Source organism: Paroedura picta, chromosome 3 (assembly GCF_049243985.1).
Source record: "Paroedura picta isolate Pp20150507F chromosome 3, Ppicta_v3.0, whole genome shotgun sequence".
In the NCBI taxonomy this organism is placed as follows: domain Eukaryota; kingdom Metazoa; phylum Chordata; class Lepidosauria; order Squamata; family Gekkonidae; genus Paroedura; species Paroedura picta.
The window spans coordinates 15337466-15355596 of NC_135371.1; the positions used below are offsets into that span (position 1 = coordinate 15337466).

Genomic DNA, 18131 nt, shown 5'->3' on the forward strand with positions numbered 1-18131 from the left:
TCCAGACTCTTTTGTCCCACCCCATGTGACTTGTGCTCTGTAAATCCCTTTGGCATCTCAGTGGCAAAGGTGGGCTATAAGTAATATAAATAAGTATTCTGAAGCCCACGCACCCTGACTTAAGCGCTGACTCTTGCATAAAGGTGTATAAACACGAGAGGCAGAGAGGCACGAATGGGTGAAAATAATCTATTGCTTATAACCTGGGCATTCTTTCCTTGGCCGTGAACTGGCCTGACTTTAGCACGGGTCTTGATTTAGAATCTGGTAGGATTGAGGGCTGAGCAGAGTACCCTGGAGAGTGGATTGGGTACTGTGAGCATCTTGTTTCAAAAACGGTCAGCGCCTTGAAAAGTCACTCACTGGAAAGCATCAAGGCTGGGGGAGCAAAGGGAGAACCATTGTCCTGCCTCCAATGGGACCCTTGCACGGTTGCCTCACTGGATTGGGCCAAGTCTGCCAACCTGCATACACCTGGCTAGAAGGTCCTACTGAGCTGTGGTAAACTGAACTGAGAGAGCCAGTTTGGTGTAGTGGTTAGGAGCGCGGACTTCTAATCTGGCGAGCTGGGTTTGATTCCACGGTCCCCCATGTGCAGCCAGCTGGGTGACCTTGGGCTCGCCCCGGCACTGATAAAGCTGCTCTGATTGAGCAGTGATATCAGGGCTCTCTCAGCCTCACCTCCCTCACAGGGTGTCTGTTGTGGGGAGAGGAAAGGGAAGGCGGATGGAAGCCGCTTTGAGACTCCTTCTGGGGCAACTCTTCTCCTCCTGGGGTTTGCTTGTAAGCAGGCCCACCTGGGTATTTGGGTAAGGCCCGCTTTGCCATGGGGTTTGGTTCCGGTGGATTTAGTTTGCCTGGATTGGACTCCAGCGAGAGCAGTGCCACCTCTAGCCCAGCCTGTGTCTTGCAGCTCTGATGGACTCCGTGCCCCGTCTCTTTGCAGGATTACGTCGACGCCCCGCTCAGCATCCCTGCCTCTCTTACGCAGTCATTGAACATTGACTGGAGTGAGTATCAGGTAAGAAGAGCAAAGGGGCAGCCTGGCCGTTGGGCCTCCAGGACAAGGGAAGGTGGCAGAGCTTGTCCAGTCCCCGCCTCCCCCGACCCCCCCCCCCGGGCTCCGACGTGACCCTCTTTGCACCCACGATCGCGTCTCCCAGAGATCTCCTACCCCAGAGGCTGCTTTTGTTCTTTAGGATAGTCTCGCAAAGTAGGTCATCGTCATTATCCATATTTTATAAGTGAATGTATTACTTTGGTAGGCCCGGCTCTTCCTCCGGAGCTGAGCGCAGCTTATCTTCGGTCCAGGGCAGTTGTCTTGTAGGCAGTGTGCAGGGCCAGGCTGGCTTAGCTTTATGGCTGCAGCATGTCCCTCCCACCCAGGCTAATGAACAGAAGGGGGTGGGGGCACCAAGGCAGCAATGATGCCTTTTCCTAAGAGCCGCTCAGGGAGTCTATGTTGGAAAGCATCAGAAACACACACATACACTCACACGCAAGCCCCATCTTCCTGCATTGGACAACGATCCACGCAGTCCAGGGTCTCGGTTCCAACAGAAAATGTACAAGTAGAGCATGACGGGTCATCCGAACCCTCTCTGTCTTGGATGTCCCCACCATCCCAGGGGGGCGGGATGCAAATTGACCCCAGAAGACCTGCTTCTTTCCCTTGGGACTTGCCGACAACCACAGCAGTGTCGCGAGGAGGTAGGCCTTGACGTCACGAGCAACACGAGCCACCTTTCTGCTCTGCAAGTCTGAGAAGCTGGTCTTGAGCACAAGCAGTTCTCGGGGAGGATTTTTCCTTTCCTGCGGCACCTCTGATCGTGTTCCCTCCGCCTTCCCCGAGCTTTTGCCCCAGTTCTCCGGTCAGCGTTCCCTCCCGTGACTTCTTGAGCCTACTCGTCCTAAAATGCCATGTTTTCCCAAGCGTGTCTGGCCCTTCCTCCTTGCACACCTCTCCCCCCCTCTTCCATTGTTGAAACTCTTAGAGTAAGCTATGTTTTTATTCCGTCCTTCCTCCTTCCCTTTCCACTGGCCCCCTTCTGCCTTTGCCTTTTCCATCAAGCGCTTGAGGACAATAGCAGTCTCCCCCCCCCTCAAGCATCCCTGGTTCTCTGTTGTTCAGGAAAGGGTGTGATCTCTCCCAGTCAGCCTGTCTCCAAGAACCAGGGCAGCCTGCCCCTTTGGGAGGAGAAGAAAGGTTTCAGAAATGGAAAATAATGGTGATTAAGCCATTGCCATACCTGACAAATCGTGCTTCTGATGATAGAGAGCCGTTGTCTTTTTTTTTCCAAGATTGCCATGACAGCCAATGCCTGCTTGCCTTCCTGAAATCCCATGACGACAAAGCAGTGGCCTGTCCTATTGTGCTGGTGCCCTGCAATTTCACCTAGATTCTGCCAAGCGTGGCGTGCCGCTAATTGCGTTTTTTTTAGCACGTTCCTCACCAGCGAACGTCCCTCATTTTCCTTTATTCTTCAGCAGCCAGGTGGTGCTAGCTGCTTGAGGGGCGGGGCGGGGGCGGGGGTGGAAGAAGAGACCTTGCCTGTGGAGCGTCTTCTCCTCAGAATCTCTAAATACCACGGCGGGGGTGAAAGGGACCCTCGGAGAAATTGGGCCTGGCTTGTTTGTCTGGATTTGTAAATGTAAATTGCCCATTGCAGAATCCAGCCTCGTTTAAGTAGTGCAGAACCGGGAGAAGGAAAGTGTGTGTGTGTGTGTGTGAGAGAGATTTCAGCAAATAAATCAACTTTGTGTGTTTGTGTGTGTGGGGGTTGAGCTACACAAAAAGAGAACGATCAATGACCGGGGTTCAGCCCCTTGGAGTTTGTGTGCTGTCCCCAACAAGGCGGAGAGCCTTAGAATGCTTTTTGGAAATAGTTAAAAGAATAGAAAGGACTGGAATTCTTCTAGAGAGGGGATGTTTCTTTCCCAGCATCTTCTGCTTCCTGCTTTTTCTCTATTTCATGCACTGCTGTGAGTGCTAGGAACATGAACAATTCTCCCCCCCCCCCCCCAAAGATGACAAGATTCCTCTAACGTTAAGTTCTGTAATGGATGCTCCGTTCAGCAACGCCATCCTGTCCACCCTTTGCGTTCCTGAAGAGGTGCCATCCTGGATGGGAAGCAGAGGCCAGAACAGCACCCTGCCTTCTCCCCCCCCCCCAGTACAAATCTGTTTGGTGTCTTGAGCCGTTCTGGGTGCCCTAGGAACAGATAGGCAGATCACCAGGAAAGAGAGGTGATTCTATTATTTCTCTGCTTAGAGGGGCCCTTCTTTTCCCCCCCCCCTTCCAATCTTTCTCTTTGCTGGGGAGGAGCGATCAACGAGCCAATCCCATGCAGTGGTTAGAAATGGGTTAGGACTCTGCAGGTAGCTCGGTGGGGTTATTCCAAGATGAGCACATTGTGAAATTTCTCGCTCAATCCCTCCAATTACAGGTCAGGTGTGCTGTTTCAGGTGGGGGGGGGGAGCAGAGGGAGAGCAGTGCTGCTTTTCCTCCGCCTGCCGTTCCAGGGGCATCCCATCCCTGCAGTATCCTCCATTTTGGGGGGCCGGGCAGAAGTGGGTCGGGACCCAGCACGATAGCCACAGTCTTCCTGCAAGGGCTCTGCTAGACGGATGGAGAGTGATTTCTCCCCCCCCCCCCATTTATGTGCACCCTTCAGCCTGCGAGGAGTCCTGGAAAAGCATTCTGTGCAACGGAACAGTCTCGAACGATTGAGTAATGAGTCAGAAAGGGGAAAGCTTAGTTCTCCTCCCTTCCCTGCCGAACTCCCTTCTTTGCTTTATGCTTTCCACCTTGGCGACGGTTTCTCTTTCCTCTCCGATTAGCCAGGAGCTCTGGGCTCGAAAGCCTCCCCAAACTGCTTCCCAGCCAACTTCAAATGTTGCAAGCACAATAGATCTTGCTTTGTTGGGATGGGTGGCACACTTGGGCTTGGAGTGGGGCGCGGGCCTTGGAGGCCTTGCTGTGGGGCCCTTTCTGGGGAGCCCGGGGCTGGCTGCTTAGGTATCGGTTTAGGAGCCCTCCGAAGACGAACGTTGGACGTTCAGTTTCAGGAGGAAATGGGATAAACCTTTTGAGTTTTTTGCGAAGCGATGCATAAGGCTAGACTTGCAGAAACGTGGGACTCTGCCTCATTCGGAGAGCTTGAACGTGGCAAGAAGGCTGTGGTTCAGTGGTACAGCATCTGCTCTGCATGCAGAAGGTCCCAGGTTCAGTCCCCGACCCAGCATCTCCAACTAAAGGACCTGGTGGTCAGTGAGGTGGAAAGGGCCCTCCCTGCCTGAGCCCCTGGAGAGCCCCTGCCGTTCTGAGTGCACAATACTGATGCTGAATGACCAACATTCTATCCCAGTATAAGGCCGCTTCATGTATATTCATCTGATTGGGGGTCAGATTCCCCAGGGCTCTGGTGGGGAGACCTAAGACGACCATCGCCAGAATCTTGTACTCTCCGTAAGCACAACCCTCCCCCCCCAACACACACACAGCTGAACATATTTTGGGCACTTCCAAAGACTTCTTGAAATCCCCCCCCCCCAATGTCCACAATTGTTTCCTTCCATTTTGCGTTTGTTCTGCATCTGCCTTGCCCCCCTGGTAGTTTTGTTTCTTCTTCCTTCCATTGTGACCCAGGGAACGCCAGGACCTGGTGTCTGTAGCTTGTGCTGCTGCAAATCTTAAGATTCGTTGTGCTTTGCCCTTGCTGAGACTATGGTGGGAATCGGCAGTTTTGCGGATTTGGCCGTGAGACCTTAGCAGTGAAGCAAAGAGAACGGCCTCCTTGGAGACAGAGGAAAGATGCTCTGGGGAGAGCCTTTGAGAGCAGACGTGGGGTACAGTCCAGGGGGGGGGGGGGAAGGAACCAGATTGGTAGTGTGGGGTAGTGGTTAGTGCCAGACTAGGCTTGGGGACACCTGTGTTCAAATCCCTGCTCTCTGCCATGAAAGCTTGGTCACCTTGGGCCAGACACACACCCTCCACTTGTCCCGCCTTGCAGGGTCATTGTGTAGATAAAATGGCAGACAGAAAGAGCAAAGGAAGTGGCATTGGGTCCCATTGGGGAGAAAGGTGGGGTAGAAACGAAGCCAGTAGCCCTTCTGCCGGCACAAGCAGAAAGGGCAGGTGTAGCAAGTGATGATCGCAGATTGCAAAGTGATGTTCGTTTCAGCAGTGTCCAAAAAACTGTGCATGCCCTTAAACTGTGTGGGTCTTAAAGGTGCCGCTGGACTCCCAACTTTGTTAATTTCTGCTGTCCCTCTTCTTCTCTCCGTGTCCTTCTCAGAGCTGGGACCTGGTGCAGCAGACGCAGAACTACCTGAAGCTCCTGGTCTCCATTATCAACAGGGACGGTGAGAGGCCTTTTCCTCCTGTGCGGTGTGAGGGTGGTGTGGGGGTGACTGGCTGCCAGCACAGAGCACTACGCCCTGGTCCCTCTCAGCTACCTCTGCACTGGACCTTCTGGTAACCTTGAAAGAAAGCTTTTTTGGGGGGTGGAGGAATGGCGGAGGTCGCTCGCTTGACACCTTCAGGCAGCGGTTTCAGGACCCTGCTTTCAAGACTCTCTGCTTGGCTTTGCCAAGTCAGGCTGCAGCAGTGAGTGGCATACGCCTCCGTTCTGTTTCTGGCCATTTGGGGCTGCAGGTGAGACCTCAGGGCTATAAAGCCCCTCCCCGTCAAAAGAAAAAAATGCCGATCCTTCTCACACAAATTGCATTCTCTGATCTGTTATAAGCACTGCAGGTTTGGAGGCCTGCATATTGGCTCATTTTTGGATTACTCTCTTCTGTTTCGAAGAGAAGAGCAACCCTTCCCAGGAAACAATACCCTCTGCTGGGTGTGAAGTTGGGCTTGGGGGAAGGGGAAGCCCCGGGTTCAGCTTCCTAAATACATTCTTCACTCCCCCATCTCCGTTGGCTGAAACCAGACAGCCACTGCAACTTGCCAGGGTGGCAAGCCTGGAGAAAAGGAGGTGGAGAGGGGACGTGATAGCCCTCTTTAAGTATTTGAAAGGTTGTCACTTGGAGGAGGGCAGGATGCTGTTCCTGTTGGCTGCAGAGGAAAGAACACGCAGTAATGGGTTTAAACTTCAAATACAACGATATAGGCTAGATATCAGGGGAAAAATGTTCACAGTCAGAGTAGTTCAGCAGTGGAATAGGCTGCCTAAGGAGGTGGCGAGCTCCCCCTCACTGGCAGTCTTCAAGCAAAGGTTGGATACACACTTTTCTTGGATGCTTTAGGATGCTTAGGGCTGATGCTGCGTAGAGCAGGGGGTTGGACTAGATGGCCTGTGCGGCCCCTTCCAACTCTATGATTCTATGATTCTATTCTAGGATGGGGGTAAGAACAAAATGCTGCATCAGACCAGCGGTCTGTCTGATCTGGCACCCTATTTCACGCAGTGGCTAACCTGTTCCTCTGCAGGGCCAATAAGAGGGCACCAAGGTTGAGGCCTTCCTCTGATGTTGCCTCCTGACTCTGGGATTCAGAGGATTGCTGCCTCTGAATGTGGAGGCTCCCCTCACTCACCAGGGCTGGAAGCCACTGATAGACTTGTTCTCTATGACCCTGTCTAGTCCCCCCTTCAAAGCTGTTAATTCTTGTGGCCCTCACTTCATTCCCTGGCAGCGAATGTCACATTTTAAGCACTCTGTCTATAAAGTTGTCTTCCCTTTTGTCTGTCCTGAATCAACTGCCCATCACCTTTATTAGATGCCCATCTCTAGTACTTTATTAGATTCCCTCTTCCTCGCAGAGAGTCTGTTGTGGGGAGAGGAAAGGGAAGGCGACTGTCAGCCGCTTTGAGACTCCTTTGGGGAGTGAAAAGTGGCTTATTATTATTCATCATAATAATTCAATTTATTGCCCTCCTTATTCAGAAACTCAAGGCAGGTTACATAAAAACATACCCCATTAAAACCCCTACCCCTAAAACCAGCAACCCCAGTCAAAAGCGTCAAGATAGGTCTGCAGTCATGTGCCATTTCGTGTGATGGTTCCCCACCTTGGCTTAAATTTGCATCTTGCTCACTTGGAGGTCTCCTGGGAGAGGCTGGGCAGCCGGTTTGCTTTGGCGTTCCTGCTATGAAGAGGGGGGCTTAGTCTCAGTGATCTGCAGGACCTCTTTCCCCCACGCCGCAGCTCTTGCTGCCGATGCTCTGAGTCTTCCACCGTGATGCCCTGTCCTTTGTTCTGCGCAGACCCCGCTAAGAGGGTCACCTGGCTCAGGTGGGGTTCTGGGGCCCATAGTGGGACGAGCAGGGAGAGTTCGTGACGAGGGAAGGGTGGCCAAAGGTGGGAGGCTGTTTCCCGCCTCGGCATAACCACCCTGGACTGGCTTGGTGGCCACCCATCCAAACATCAACCAGGGCCGACCCTGCTCAGCTTCCGAGATCTGACACGATCGGGCTCACCTGAGCCATCCAGGTCAGCGCAGAGCGTGTAGAAGTTCCCCTGACCTTTTTTGTTCTCCTGCTGCCACCCGCCCTGTTGTCCCTTTCTCCTTGCCTTGGGATCCTGCTTTGCAGAGACTGGGGAAGGCTCCTCCCTGTGCAGCCAGCCTGGCATATGCCGCGGCACCTCCTGGGGACTAACAGAGGCCTCCGTACCGGTGGGGGGCTTTTCATCCTGAATGCCATGCAAGTAACCGAGCTTTCTCCCCCCGCCCCCTTTTGCTCTTTTTGTTTTCCCTTCCTGCTGGCTCAGCGCAGATGACGGTGGGCTCCTCGTACACTGTATATCCGGCTGGGACAGAACACCTCTCTTCATTTCCCTCCTGCGCCTTTCCCTGTGGGCTGTGAGTACCAGTGGGCGCACCGCCTTGCAAGTACCGACCAGATAGGATCTCAAAAGGGAGAGGCTGGGCATAGCTGATCTGTTGACTTTCACGAGGCAGGGGAAAGCTGGGCCCCTTTGCAGGAGGGATAGGGGTGTAAAATGTGAAGTTACAGTTCTGGAACCTACCCACAACCCTGGAGAACCAGTTTGGTGTAGTGGTTAGGAGTGCAGACTTCTAATCTGGCATGCCAGGTTCGATTCTGCACTCCCCCACATGCAGCCAGCTGGGTGACCTTGGGCTCGCCACAACCCATAAAACTGTTCTGACTGAGCAGGAATCTCAGAGCTCTCTCAGCGTCACCCACCTCACAGGGTGATCGTTGTGGGGGGAGGAAAGGGAAGGCTACTGTAAGCCGCTTTGAGCCTCCTTCGGGTAGAGAAAAGCGGCATATAAGAACCGACTCCTTCTTCTTCTTCTGTGATTAAAATTGTTAGACAAGCCTCGTCTTGCCTGCGAAACCCGCAAAGGCTAGCCGCTGAACTGAGATGCTTGTGGACAGTGTGGCATCAGGAAGGAAGGTTGCTGGTAAACTGTGAACCTGACCAGGGTAGAAGGAGATTTGGAGGGAACTCAGTTGTAGGAAGCAAAAGTTGCACCCTTCTGGCTTCCATAGGGCTGACGCCAAAGGTCGGGTGGCTTCCGGGGCCTCCCGTGTGGTCAAAAACCCATTGTGTTATGGGATACCTCAAAAGGTTGCTGGCAGCTATTCTTCCTTGGTGAGTCTTCGCTCATCTAGTTTAAAGAATTGATATGTATGTTATGTACATCACAGGGAGCAGAAACTAAGCATTTTCTGTTCTCCCCACTCTTTAATTTTCATCTAATGTTTCTCCCCTGATTAACAGCCGAGATTCTGGAGGTGGCGTGGTTCATTCCGCCTTGAGCGCCCCTCCATTGTGAGGACAAGAGTCCTGTGGCCCTCTGAAAGACTTCACAGATTTATCCTGCCACTCATTGTGAGGAACATCCTGTGCTGTTTAATATTTGATTGCGGCTCGCCTTGACTTTGCGAAACCTCCCCTTCAGAACTCCCAGCCCTTTAACATTTGAAATGGAGATGTGATTCAGACCCGACGAGACGCACGATGACTTCTCCTCTCCCTCCCAGCCAAAGTCAGCATAAGGCCACCCCTGAAGCCGTGCGTTCTCCTCTCTTCCGAATGCCACGCCAGCGTCCCCAGGAGCTGCGCCATGCGGGAGTTGGGCATGGCTAAGGGAGGCAGGGTCAAGTGCTTGGTAGGCTGCCCAGCCCCGTCTGTGCAAATCCCAGCCTCCACCGAAGCGCAAGGTCCATGTCATGTTCTGCAGAAGGCTCTTTGACAACTAGGACAAATTAGAACTCTTTGCCTGGCTTATGTTGGTGAGATGTCCAGAAAGCAGTAAGTGTTGGGATTGTCCAGCAGTGGAGGAAAGAATGAAGGACGAATCTCAGAAGAAGAGTTGGGTTTTTGTACCGCAGTTTTCTCTACCCGAAAGAGTCTCAAAGCAGCCAACAATTTGCCTACCCATCTTCTCCCCACAACAGACACCCTGTGAGGTAGGCGAGGCTGAGAGAGCTCTGAGAGAACTGTGACTGGCCCCAGGTCACCCAGCTACTTGCGTGTGGAGGAGTGGGGAATCATACCTGGCTCTCCAGATTAGAGGCTGTCGCTCTTAACCCCTACGCCACGCTGGCTCCCTCAGAGATAAAGAGCTGGGCCAAAAAGCCCAGAGGTTACTTCTTTAAGAGGCACAGGATGTGCAGAAGCCATGCTGTGCATTCTGGGCTGTTTCTAAGTGATCCCTATTATCGTTATCCGCCCTCCTGATGTCAGCTCGGGCAGGCGAACACCAAATATAAAATATTTAACAATATACAAGTTAAAAATTAGTTGCAGGTTTAATCATCTAACTCTAAAACAATTTCTAAAACATTTGAAACCATCAAAATTAAGCAGTTGTCCAGTTCAATTGACTGTCTCTCTCCCTTAGGTGTTCTCCTTGGGTATTATGAGGTTATGATGATGGGGGGGGGGGTGCGTAGGTGTTACCAGCTCCCTGGTCTCAACCGAAAGCTTGATGGGAGAGCTCCATTTTGCAGGTCCTGCAGAACTGTGTCTATTCTGGCAGGGCCTGGATGTCCTCCATCTAGCAGAATAAGCTTGCTCTTATGGACTTAGTGTTAAATATATGGGCGGCGGGGGGGGGAGTGGACGTCCCGAAACTTCTTGTTTCTGTGCTGCGTAGTTCTGCAGTGCATCTCTTCTGGAAGAAAAGGTAGGCTTTGAAGAAGGATTTGCTGCCTCAAATGAATTCTTCTGGGTGCCAATCCAGGGCCTTGTCCTTAAGGGAATAAGTGAAGAGCAGGCCGGCCTTGCACAGGGAGTGATGTGTGATTTGTCCCTTGTTCTTGTTGTTGTATCTAGGACGGGCTGATCCATGCATCCCTGGAGCCTGCAGAGATTCTTTACCTGACAGTGGCCTATGATTGGTTCCTCTTCGGGTAAGCGTGTTTGGAGGTTAGCCCTGCCATGTCCTTCAAATGTTTTGAACTCGGGACTTGTCATACTAAGCCTGGCTGACTTAGTGCTTTTGAAGAAGTGTCCTCTACTCCACATGGGCTTGCACCGGAATAAAACCTTCCTTAGTCTTTATGATCCCTGATCTGGGCCAGCCTAGCCTAATCTCATCTGATCTCAGAAGCTAAGCAGGGTTAGCCCTGGCCAGCATTTGGATGGGAGACCACCAGGGAATACCAGGGCATGCTATGCAGAGGCAGGCCAGGGCAAGCTGCCTCTGAAGGTCTCCTGCCTCAGAAACCCTACAGCAGGGGTAGTCAACCTGTGCAGGGGCTCATGGGAATTGTAGTCCATGGACATCTGGAGGACCACAGGGTGACTACCACTGTGCTAGATGGTCCGTAAAAACAGAGTTGGTGTGGGAATTGCAGAGTAAGCTTCCTTTCATTCTTCATTTTACTCTGGGTTGTGAACTGTTACCAGTCTTTTATTTCTACTCTCCCCAACACCAAATTTTTCTCTTGCAGGCATATGCTGGTGGACCGGCTCAGCAAAGGAGAGGAGGTGAGTGACCTCCCAAGGGCTGTTAGGGAGGGCAGCAGAGTCCCCACTCCAGCTACTCCATGGGGGCTCAGTTACTCCAAAAAAAACATGCCCCAGAGAGATTAGCACGGTACGAAAATCCAGAGTCAAGAGACGATAATTCTGAGCGGAACCCACAATGTCTCTGAGCAAGATAACTTTTATAGTGAATTCACTTACAAAAATGGGGAGCACTGCGAGATAAGAATGGGGCGGGGGGGGAGCAAGGGGGAAGAACAATGTTTGCCTTGTGAGAGCAGCAGGGGCTCTAAAACCTCTCTGCTCCTGGACTGTGGCCATCAGATCTTTAGAGGGCAGATCTTCTCTCCACTTGCAATCGTGAGGCCAGCACTTCTTGATGGTCCCTCGGGGCTCCCACCGTAGGCCTCGTGGAACAGCTCTGTCTTACAGGCCCTGTGGGACTGGTTAAGGTCTGGCAGGGCCCTGATCCCTCTCAGCAGAGCGTTCGACCAGGCTGAGGCCAAGGCTGAAAAGCCCTGTTCCTGATTGAGGCCAGTCTCGTCTCCTTTGGGCTGGGGATCCAGTGCAGGTTTTGGACAGATGATCTTAAAGAGTAGCAAAGGCAGCCCCATAGATACCCCAGTCCCAGACTGTTTAGGGCTTTAAAGGTTAATACCAAAACCTTGAACCTGCAGTCCTGGAGCCCATGCAGATGGGAGAGCATCACTTCCATATGGAGCTTCCACTGGGGAAGGACTTGCACTGTCACATTTTGAACCAGCTGGAGTTTCTGGAGCAGCCTCAAGGGAAGCCCTGCCTCTTCCTTGTACACTTAGAACAGGGGTAGTCAAACTGCAGCCCTCCAGATGTCCATGGACTACAATTCCCATGAGCCCCTGCCAGCAAATGCTGGCAGGGGCTCATGGGGATTGTAGTCAACAGATGTCTGGAGGGCCGCAGTTTGACTACCCCTGGCCTAGAACATTGTTCCCTCCTCCTTTATTTGTATCCACAAAACAATTGCCCTGTGAGGTAGGCTAGGGAGAGTGACTTGGCCCAGCACCCCCCAGCAGGCATCCGTGGCAAAAGGCTCGTCACACTGGCTTCCAAATCTGCCGGTGGGAGCGTTGATTGGCCAAAGCTCGCCCCTCCCTCCCCGAAATCTTGTTGGTCTCTAAGCTCCTGCGGGATTTGAGTCCACTCAGCCTCCGAACGTGAATAGGGCTGCTTGGGAGCTCATAAACAGCCAAATGAAACAGCATGTGCAAAAACTTTTTTTTTTTAAATTTCCTCAAATTGCAGAGAGGCCAAAGCAGCAGGTCCTGGGGGTTTCTGGTGTAAGGCGTTGATTGTGCATGCCGAGTTAGTTTAGCTTGAGAAGCCCAAAGCTGGGGTTTGTTTTTTTTTGTGGGGGGGGGCAGTTTGCCAGGAGCGAATTGTTAGCCATTGTGAGTGTCCCTTTTACGTGGGTCTGGCTGGTGGATTGCAAGGGTCGTACCTTAAGGCAGGGGTAGTCAAACCGGTGGTCCTCCAGATGTCCATGGACTACAATTCCCATGAGCTCCTGCCGGCAGGGGCTCATGGGAATTGTAGTCCATGGACATCTGGAGGACCACAGGTTGACTACCCCTGCCTTAAGGCCCCAGAAATGTGTGACCTGTTTGGGGCCTGCTGAGGTACGAAACCTTCAGACACCTCCCCATGCCTAGCCCTGTTGCTCTCTTAAAACCCGAAAACGCCACTCTTTCTGTTTCTCTCCCCCCCTGTCTTTGCAGATTTTCTTTTTCTGCTTCGATTTTTTGAAGCACATCACCTCTGAGGAGTTCTCCGCCGCCAAGCCGCTGAGGTAATAGCCCTGGCGTCAGCCACCGCAGGGCAGGCTGAAGAGGGAGCAGAGCCTCCTCGCTAGCACACGCTCTTTCCTTCTGGGAGACGGAAGCCCTCGTGTCCTGGCCCAGTTCGCTTTAATTTATTCTGCCCTCGGAGGACCTGGGGGGGGGGCGGAAATGGGGCCGAGGATCGGGGGCATGTTGCGTTCTCCAGGGGCCCTCGGGCCGGGAGTCATCAATAAGGGAAGCAGGGGTGGGGCTACTTTTCATTGCCATCTGTGGTGGTTAACCCTTGAGGCGGGGAGGGCCTTCTCCCCTGGCTGGCTGCGGCATTCGCACTTTGCCGAGCCATGTAGCGGCCGAGCAGGACTCCCACTGGTCACAGTGACGTTGACATCTACTTCTGGCATCCCACTCCTGTTTCCCCTCTTGTCTGCTATCCAGCACTGGGTCTCAGTTGCCGCTGGATGCAGATCTCTCACGGGGGGGGCCCACCCGCTTGCAATTTTTCCTTTGAGCTTGGGGGGGAAGCCATCGAAGCTGGTGGCTGTGAACCATCTGATAGGTGAAGAATCCTTTCCTTCCTGCTGCTGCCAGGGGGCGGCTTGGAGTGGCTTCCGGGTGGGCAGGAGAAAACTTTCTCTTTGCCCTTGTGGCCGTGGGGACTACTGTGCCCTCCCCTGCCTCGTTTTAATTAAAACCCTCCAAGCGCTTCAGCGAAATGGCTTTCCTGCAGGAGGTCGTCTTCCGAGTGAAGAGGGAAAGTCCCTGTCCTGTCTCCCCACCCCCCACCCCTGATATTTATGTTGAGGCGGCTATGCAGACTGACTCTGTCACCTCCCTTTCTCTCTTCTCTCCTTTTCCTGCCCCAGAAGGAAGAGCCTGCCCCCCGGATTTACATTGGAAGAGATCTGCATGCTAAGTGAGTGCCGCTTTCTCCCTTCCCGCCCGGATCGGAGTTCCTGGTGGCGGATGGGGAGGGCCAAGGGAGCTGCTTGGTTTTAGGGAGACTGTAGAATGGAGGTTCTCCAGAAGGAGGCTGGGTCAACTGCAAATCGTGAGATTTGGCTTCCGAGAAAGATCAGTGCCTCTGGTCCACTCTGTCGCAATAGGGATGCGTTGCAGTGGGCGTTTGAAAAAGCTAAGTTAGAATGCAGATCCCATGAGAACGGGAGAGAAGCCAGGTTGGGCCAGGCCAATGGCCCATCCAGGCCAACCCTCTGTGTCACTCAGTGGCCAAAACCCTGGTGGCATCAAGAGACCCCCCATAAGCAGGGCCAGAACTTCAGAAGCCCTCCCTTGTTGCCCCCCTCCCCCCAACACCAAGAGTGCTTAATCTTTACCACTTGGCCACGGCTTTACCACTTGGCTACGGGTAGTCAAACTGCAGCCCTCCAGATGTCCATGGACTACAGTTCCCATAAGCCCCTGCCAGTATTCGCGGCCCTCCTCTTGGCTAACAGCCACTGATGGACCTCTGCTCCAGATGTTTACCTAGCAACCTTGTCAAAGCTGTCTATGCCTTTAGCCCCCACAACTTTATGCGGCCATGAATTCCAGTTGTGTGTTAGTCTTTGGGTGAAGAAGAACTTCCTTTTATCTGTTCCATCCTTAACGCTCATTAATTTCATCCAGTGTCCATCACTTCCGGTATTGTGAGAAAGGGAGAGAAGTACTTCTTTCTCTGCCTTCTCTACCCCACGCATAATTTTGTAAAACCTCTCATGTCATAGAATCATAAAATCATAGAATCATAGAGCTGGAAGGAGCCATACAAGCCATCTAGTCCAACCCCCTGCTCAACGCAGGATCAGCCCTAAGCATCCTAAAGCATCCAAGAAAAGTGTGTATCCAACCTTTGCTTGAAGACTGCCAGTCTTATATCGTTTTAGTTGCCCCTTCCTGTACTTTTCCCAGTGCAGTGCTATAATATATATTTTTAGAGGCGAGGTGGTGACCAGAACTGTACACAGTATTCCGAATGAGGCCATATCACAGTTTTGTCCAGGGACATTGCTATGGGGAGGCCCACTCGTCCAGCCTCCACAGATCCCTCCGGAGGGCCTCACAGTCCTCCCTGGTTCTCACCACCTTGAACAACTAAGTGCCATCTGCAAATTTGGCCACTTCACTGCTTACTCCCAACTCCAAATCCATAACGAATGGGTTAAAAAGCAACAGACCTAGGACCAAGCCGTGCAATACCCTTACTGCTTACCATCTTCCACTGTGAAAGCATTTAGATTTCCTCTCCGTTTCCTGTTAATTAACCAGTTTTTAATCCACAAGAGGACTTGTGATCTTATCCCGTGGCTGCTGGGTTTACTTAGGAGCCTGGGATAAAGAACTTTATTGAACGTTTTCTGGAAGCCTAGGTAAACAGCATCTACTTGTTCGCCCCCTCAAAAAACTCCTAAAAGGTTAGCGAGACAAGATCTTCCCTTACAGAATCCATGCTGATTCTTCCTCAGTAGCTTTTTGTTGATCAGTGCAGCTGCTAATTCTGTCTTTAATGACTGATTCCCACACGGGAGTCTGTGGAATAAACTATTAAGCGTTTAAAAAAAAGAGAAAGAAATCCAGATGCTCAGGGTGCGTTGTGTGTCCTTAATATCCAATAGGATTGACAGCGTTCACCTGAAGGAGAAAGGAGGGGGGGGTTGTCAGGTTTCTAGCCCTCTTAGTTGCAAAGATATGCATCAAAGCCCATACAGGGTCCCTACCGGAATCTCACAGCCAGGGTGATATTAAAGAAGATTTCCATTGGTTGGAAGGAGACGCTTTCAGTGCCCTCCCGGCGATTCAGTGTAACAAAATAAATTGCGTAAAATGGTGAGGTTTGTGGGAGTGGCACTGATGTAAAATAAGGAAGTTAAGATTAATCATTTATGCAAATTTCTGGTCATGGTTTTGGCCGGGCTTGCGGCCAAACTATTCAGGGCGTTCATGGCTGTGGTTATAATTTATGCAGTATACTTTCCAGAGAGCCAGCTTGGTGTAGTGCTTAGGAGTTCAGACTTCGATTCTGACGAGCCGGGTTTGATTCCCCGCTCCTCCCCCACATGCAGCCAGCTGGGTGACCTTGGGCTCGCCACGGCACTAATAGAGCTGTTCTGAACAAGCAGTGATATCAGGGCTCCCTCAGCCTCACCTCCCTGACAGGGTGTCTGTTGTGGGGAGAGGAAAGGGAAGGCGACTAAGCCGCTTTGAGACTCCTTCGGGTAGAGAAAAGCAGCATATAAGAACCTTCTCCTCCTCCTTCAGTGTGGCCTGTGGCTCAGAGCAGCTATCTGATGTATTGAAAGTAACCACCTTTCTGCAGGTGGGGCGTCCAGGCTGAGAAAGGGCGAACCATCCAAGATCTCGAGTAAACTATACTTGCCTGGCTGAGCCTTGGAGGCAGGTTTAATGCGCACACTTCCCCTTGCTTCTCATGAGCAACGATCTGTGTGGAGGAGTGCATCGACAGATGTAAACTTGAGGGCAGTGAGTGTCCCGATGCACTCCATCTTTAAAGGGGGAACTGTAGTTTGGGGGTGAAGGCCATCTCTGTAGCCATCATAGTTTAGCCTTCAACAATCCACTTAAGAAATCAGCGTTGTAATCGGGGAAAGCACCAGTGTTTTCCTCCCTCCAACCCCACCCCCTTCTCGCTTTCCATTATTATTTGCAAATGCCAAGCATTGTCCGTTCCTGGGATAGTCTACCTGGTATTTATACCCTCTGCATGGAAGCCTCCCAGAGCATGCTAGATTTGAGTCTGGGAGCAACTTTAAAGCACCCCAAGCCTCTGCACCAAAAAGCTGAAATTTGACAGCATGAGATCCTTCTCAGCTTCTCCGCCTCTCTGGTCCCGTTCTCCGTTCTCAGCAGTCTCATGTGCTTTCAGGCCAGCCCTCGAGGGTCAAAGCCCACGTCCTCAACTTTTGCACACTTTTTCCTCCTCTCCCCCTCCCGCGCTTGTGGTTCTGACTAGCAGAAGCCGCGGCAGTCCCTCCGGCATAGAGTGGCTAGAACGAGTTGCCGTTCGGATGGGAGAGCTGCCACGAGGCGTGTATCGAGCGGCTTGCAAAAATGCATGCCAAAGTTTGCGTCGAAGAAACCCGAACTCCCGGCCTCGTGACAAGTTATGCCAGTAAAAGGCCTCGGGAGGTGGTGTAAGTACTTTTCCTGGCCGTCGGTATTGAGATGAGAGCGACTATTCAAAACTTCTCCCGCCCCTTCCTGGAAGCTCTGCTCTGTTGCTTCCTGGATTCGGAGGCTTTGTCTTTACCGGATGCTGAAGGGGCTCCACCAAACATGGGGGCACTCCTGACTTAACAGGATTCTGCAGCGTTTTTGTTTTTTCTTGCAAAGAGGCCACGGCAAAGTAGAAATGCGTGGGATCAGCCCTCGACAACCTTATATTATCATAATTATATTATAATTATCATAATATATTATAATTATTAGAATTCTATTTATTAAATTTATTACCCGCCACTCCCAAGCAGGCTCGTGGCGGGTTACAAAATGTCCAGCTAAACGCCCCCCACCATTAAAACCCCATTAAAATGGACAGAAAAATACCAATACAGTAAAACCCACAGTCCACGACATGGCGGAAAACCCCCAACCCCTGACCCTACCGCTAGCGGGAGGAGGAATAGCACTTGGATTGGGGCCCTCACAGCACTGCCTGAGCATGGTTTCTGCTGCTCCGGCCGTGGGGGTTGCTCGGGCGCTGTCCTTCCTTAAGTGTCCAGGTTGGCCGCCCGGGTGCATCCACGAAAACAGCCCCACCCCAGCCCCGCGTCTGTGGAAGAGCAGTCCTGGCTGGGCCTTTACCGACCTCCTTTTGTATTCCAGAGCAGAGGGACCGGGGCAGCACCACCAGCCTGAGCAGCGACTTCTCTCTCGTGATGGAGAGCTCCCCTGGGGCCGCGGGGAGCTTCACCTACGAAGCGGTGGAGCTGATGCCAGCAGGCTCCCAGACACAAGCCGCTTGGTAAGACACCACTCCTGCCTGCGCCTGCCTGTCATGGAGGCTGTGGGAGGGGAAGGGCCGTGTCTCAGTGGCAGAGTGGCTCCGTGGCGGGCAGAAGGACCCCGGTTCTCAATCTCTAGCCTTTCTAGGATCTGGCCACAGGTGATGTGAAAGACCTCCGCTTGAGACCCCGGAGAGCCAGCTGGGTGCCACGGTTAAGAGCAGCAGCCGCTAATCTGACAAGCCAGGTTGGATTTCTGGCTTCTCCACCTGCAGTCAGCTTGGTGAGCTTGGGCTAGTCGCAGTCCTGTGGGAGCTGTTCTCACAGAGCCGTCCTCTCAGAAGCTCTCTCCGCCTCACCTCCCTCCCGGGGTGTGGGGAGAGGAAGGGAAAGGTGATTGGAAGCCGCTTTGAGACTCCTTTGGCGAGTGAAAAGTGAGG

At 52.5% G+C, this 18131-nt stretch overlaps 1 protein-coding gene across 3 annotated transcripts in view; it reads left to right on the forward strand.

Moving 5' to 3' along the window:
- Window positions 1-18131, forward strand: part of MTMR14 (myotubularin related protein 14) — a 65772-nt gene that overhangs the window by 19708 nt on the left and 27933 nt on the right. For 2 of the 3 annotated variants that reach the window (XM_077324841.1, XM_077324843.1), the window contains exons 9-16: window positions 947-1021; window positions 5299-5365; window positions 7727-7812; window positions 10260-10336; window positions 10880-10916; window positions 12671-12741; window positions 13597-13646; window positions 17573-17711. In XM_077324841.1, the coding sequence (XP_077180956.1) occupies window positions 947-1021; window positions 5299-5365; window positions 7727-7812; window positions 10260-10336; window positions 10880-10916; window positions 12671-12741; window positions 13597-13646; window positions 17573-17711 (602 nt within the window). The remainder of the gene's footprint in view (window positions 1-946; window positions 1022-5298; window positions 5366-7726; window positions 7813-10259; window positions 10337-10879; window positions 10917-12670; window positions 12742-13596; window positions 13647-17572; window positions 17712-18131) is intronic. The other variant, XM_077324842.1, reaches the window with a different exon arrangement.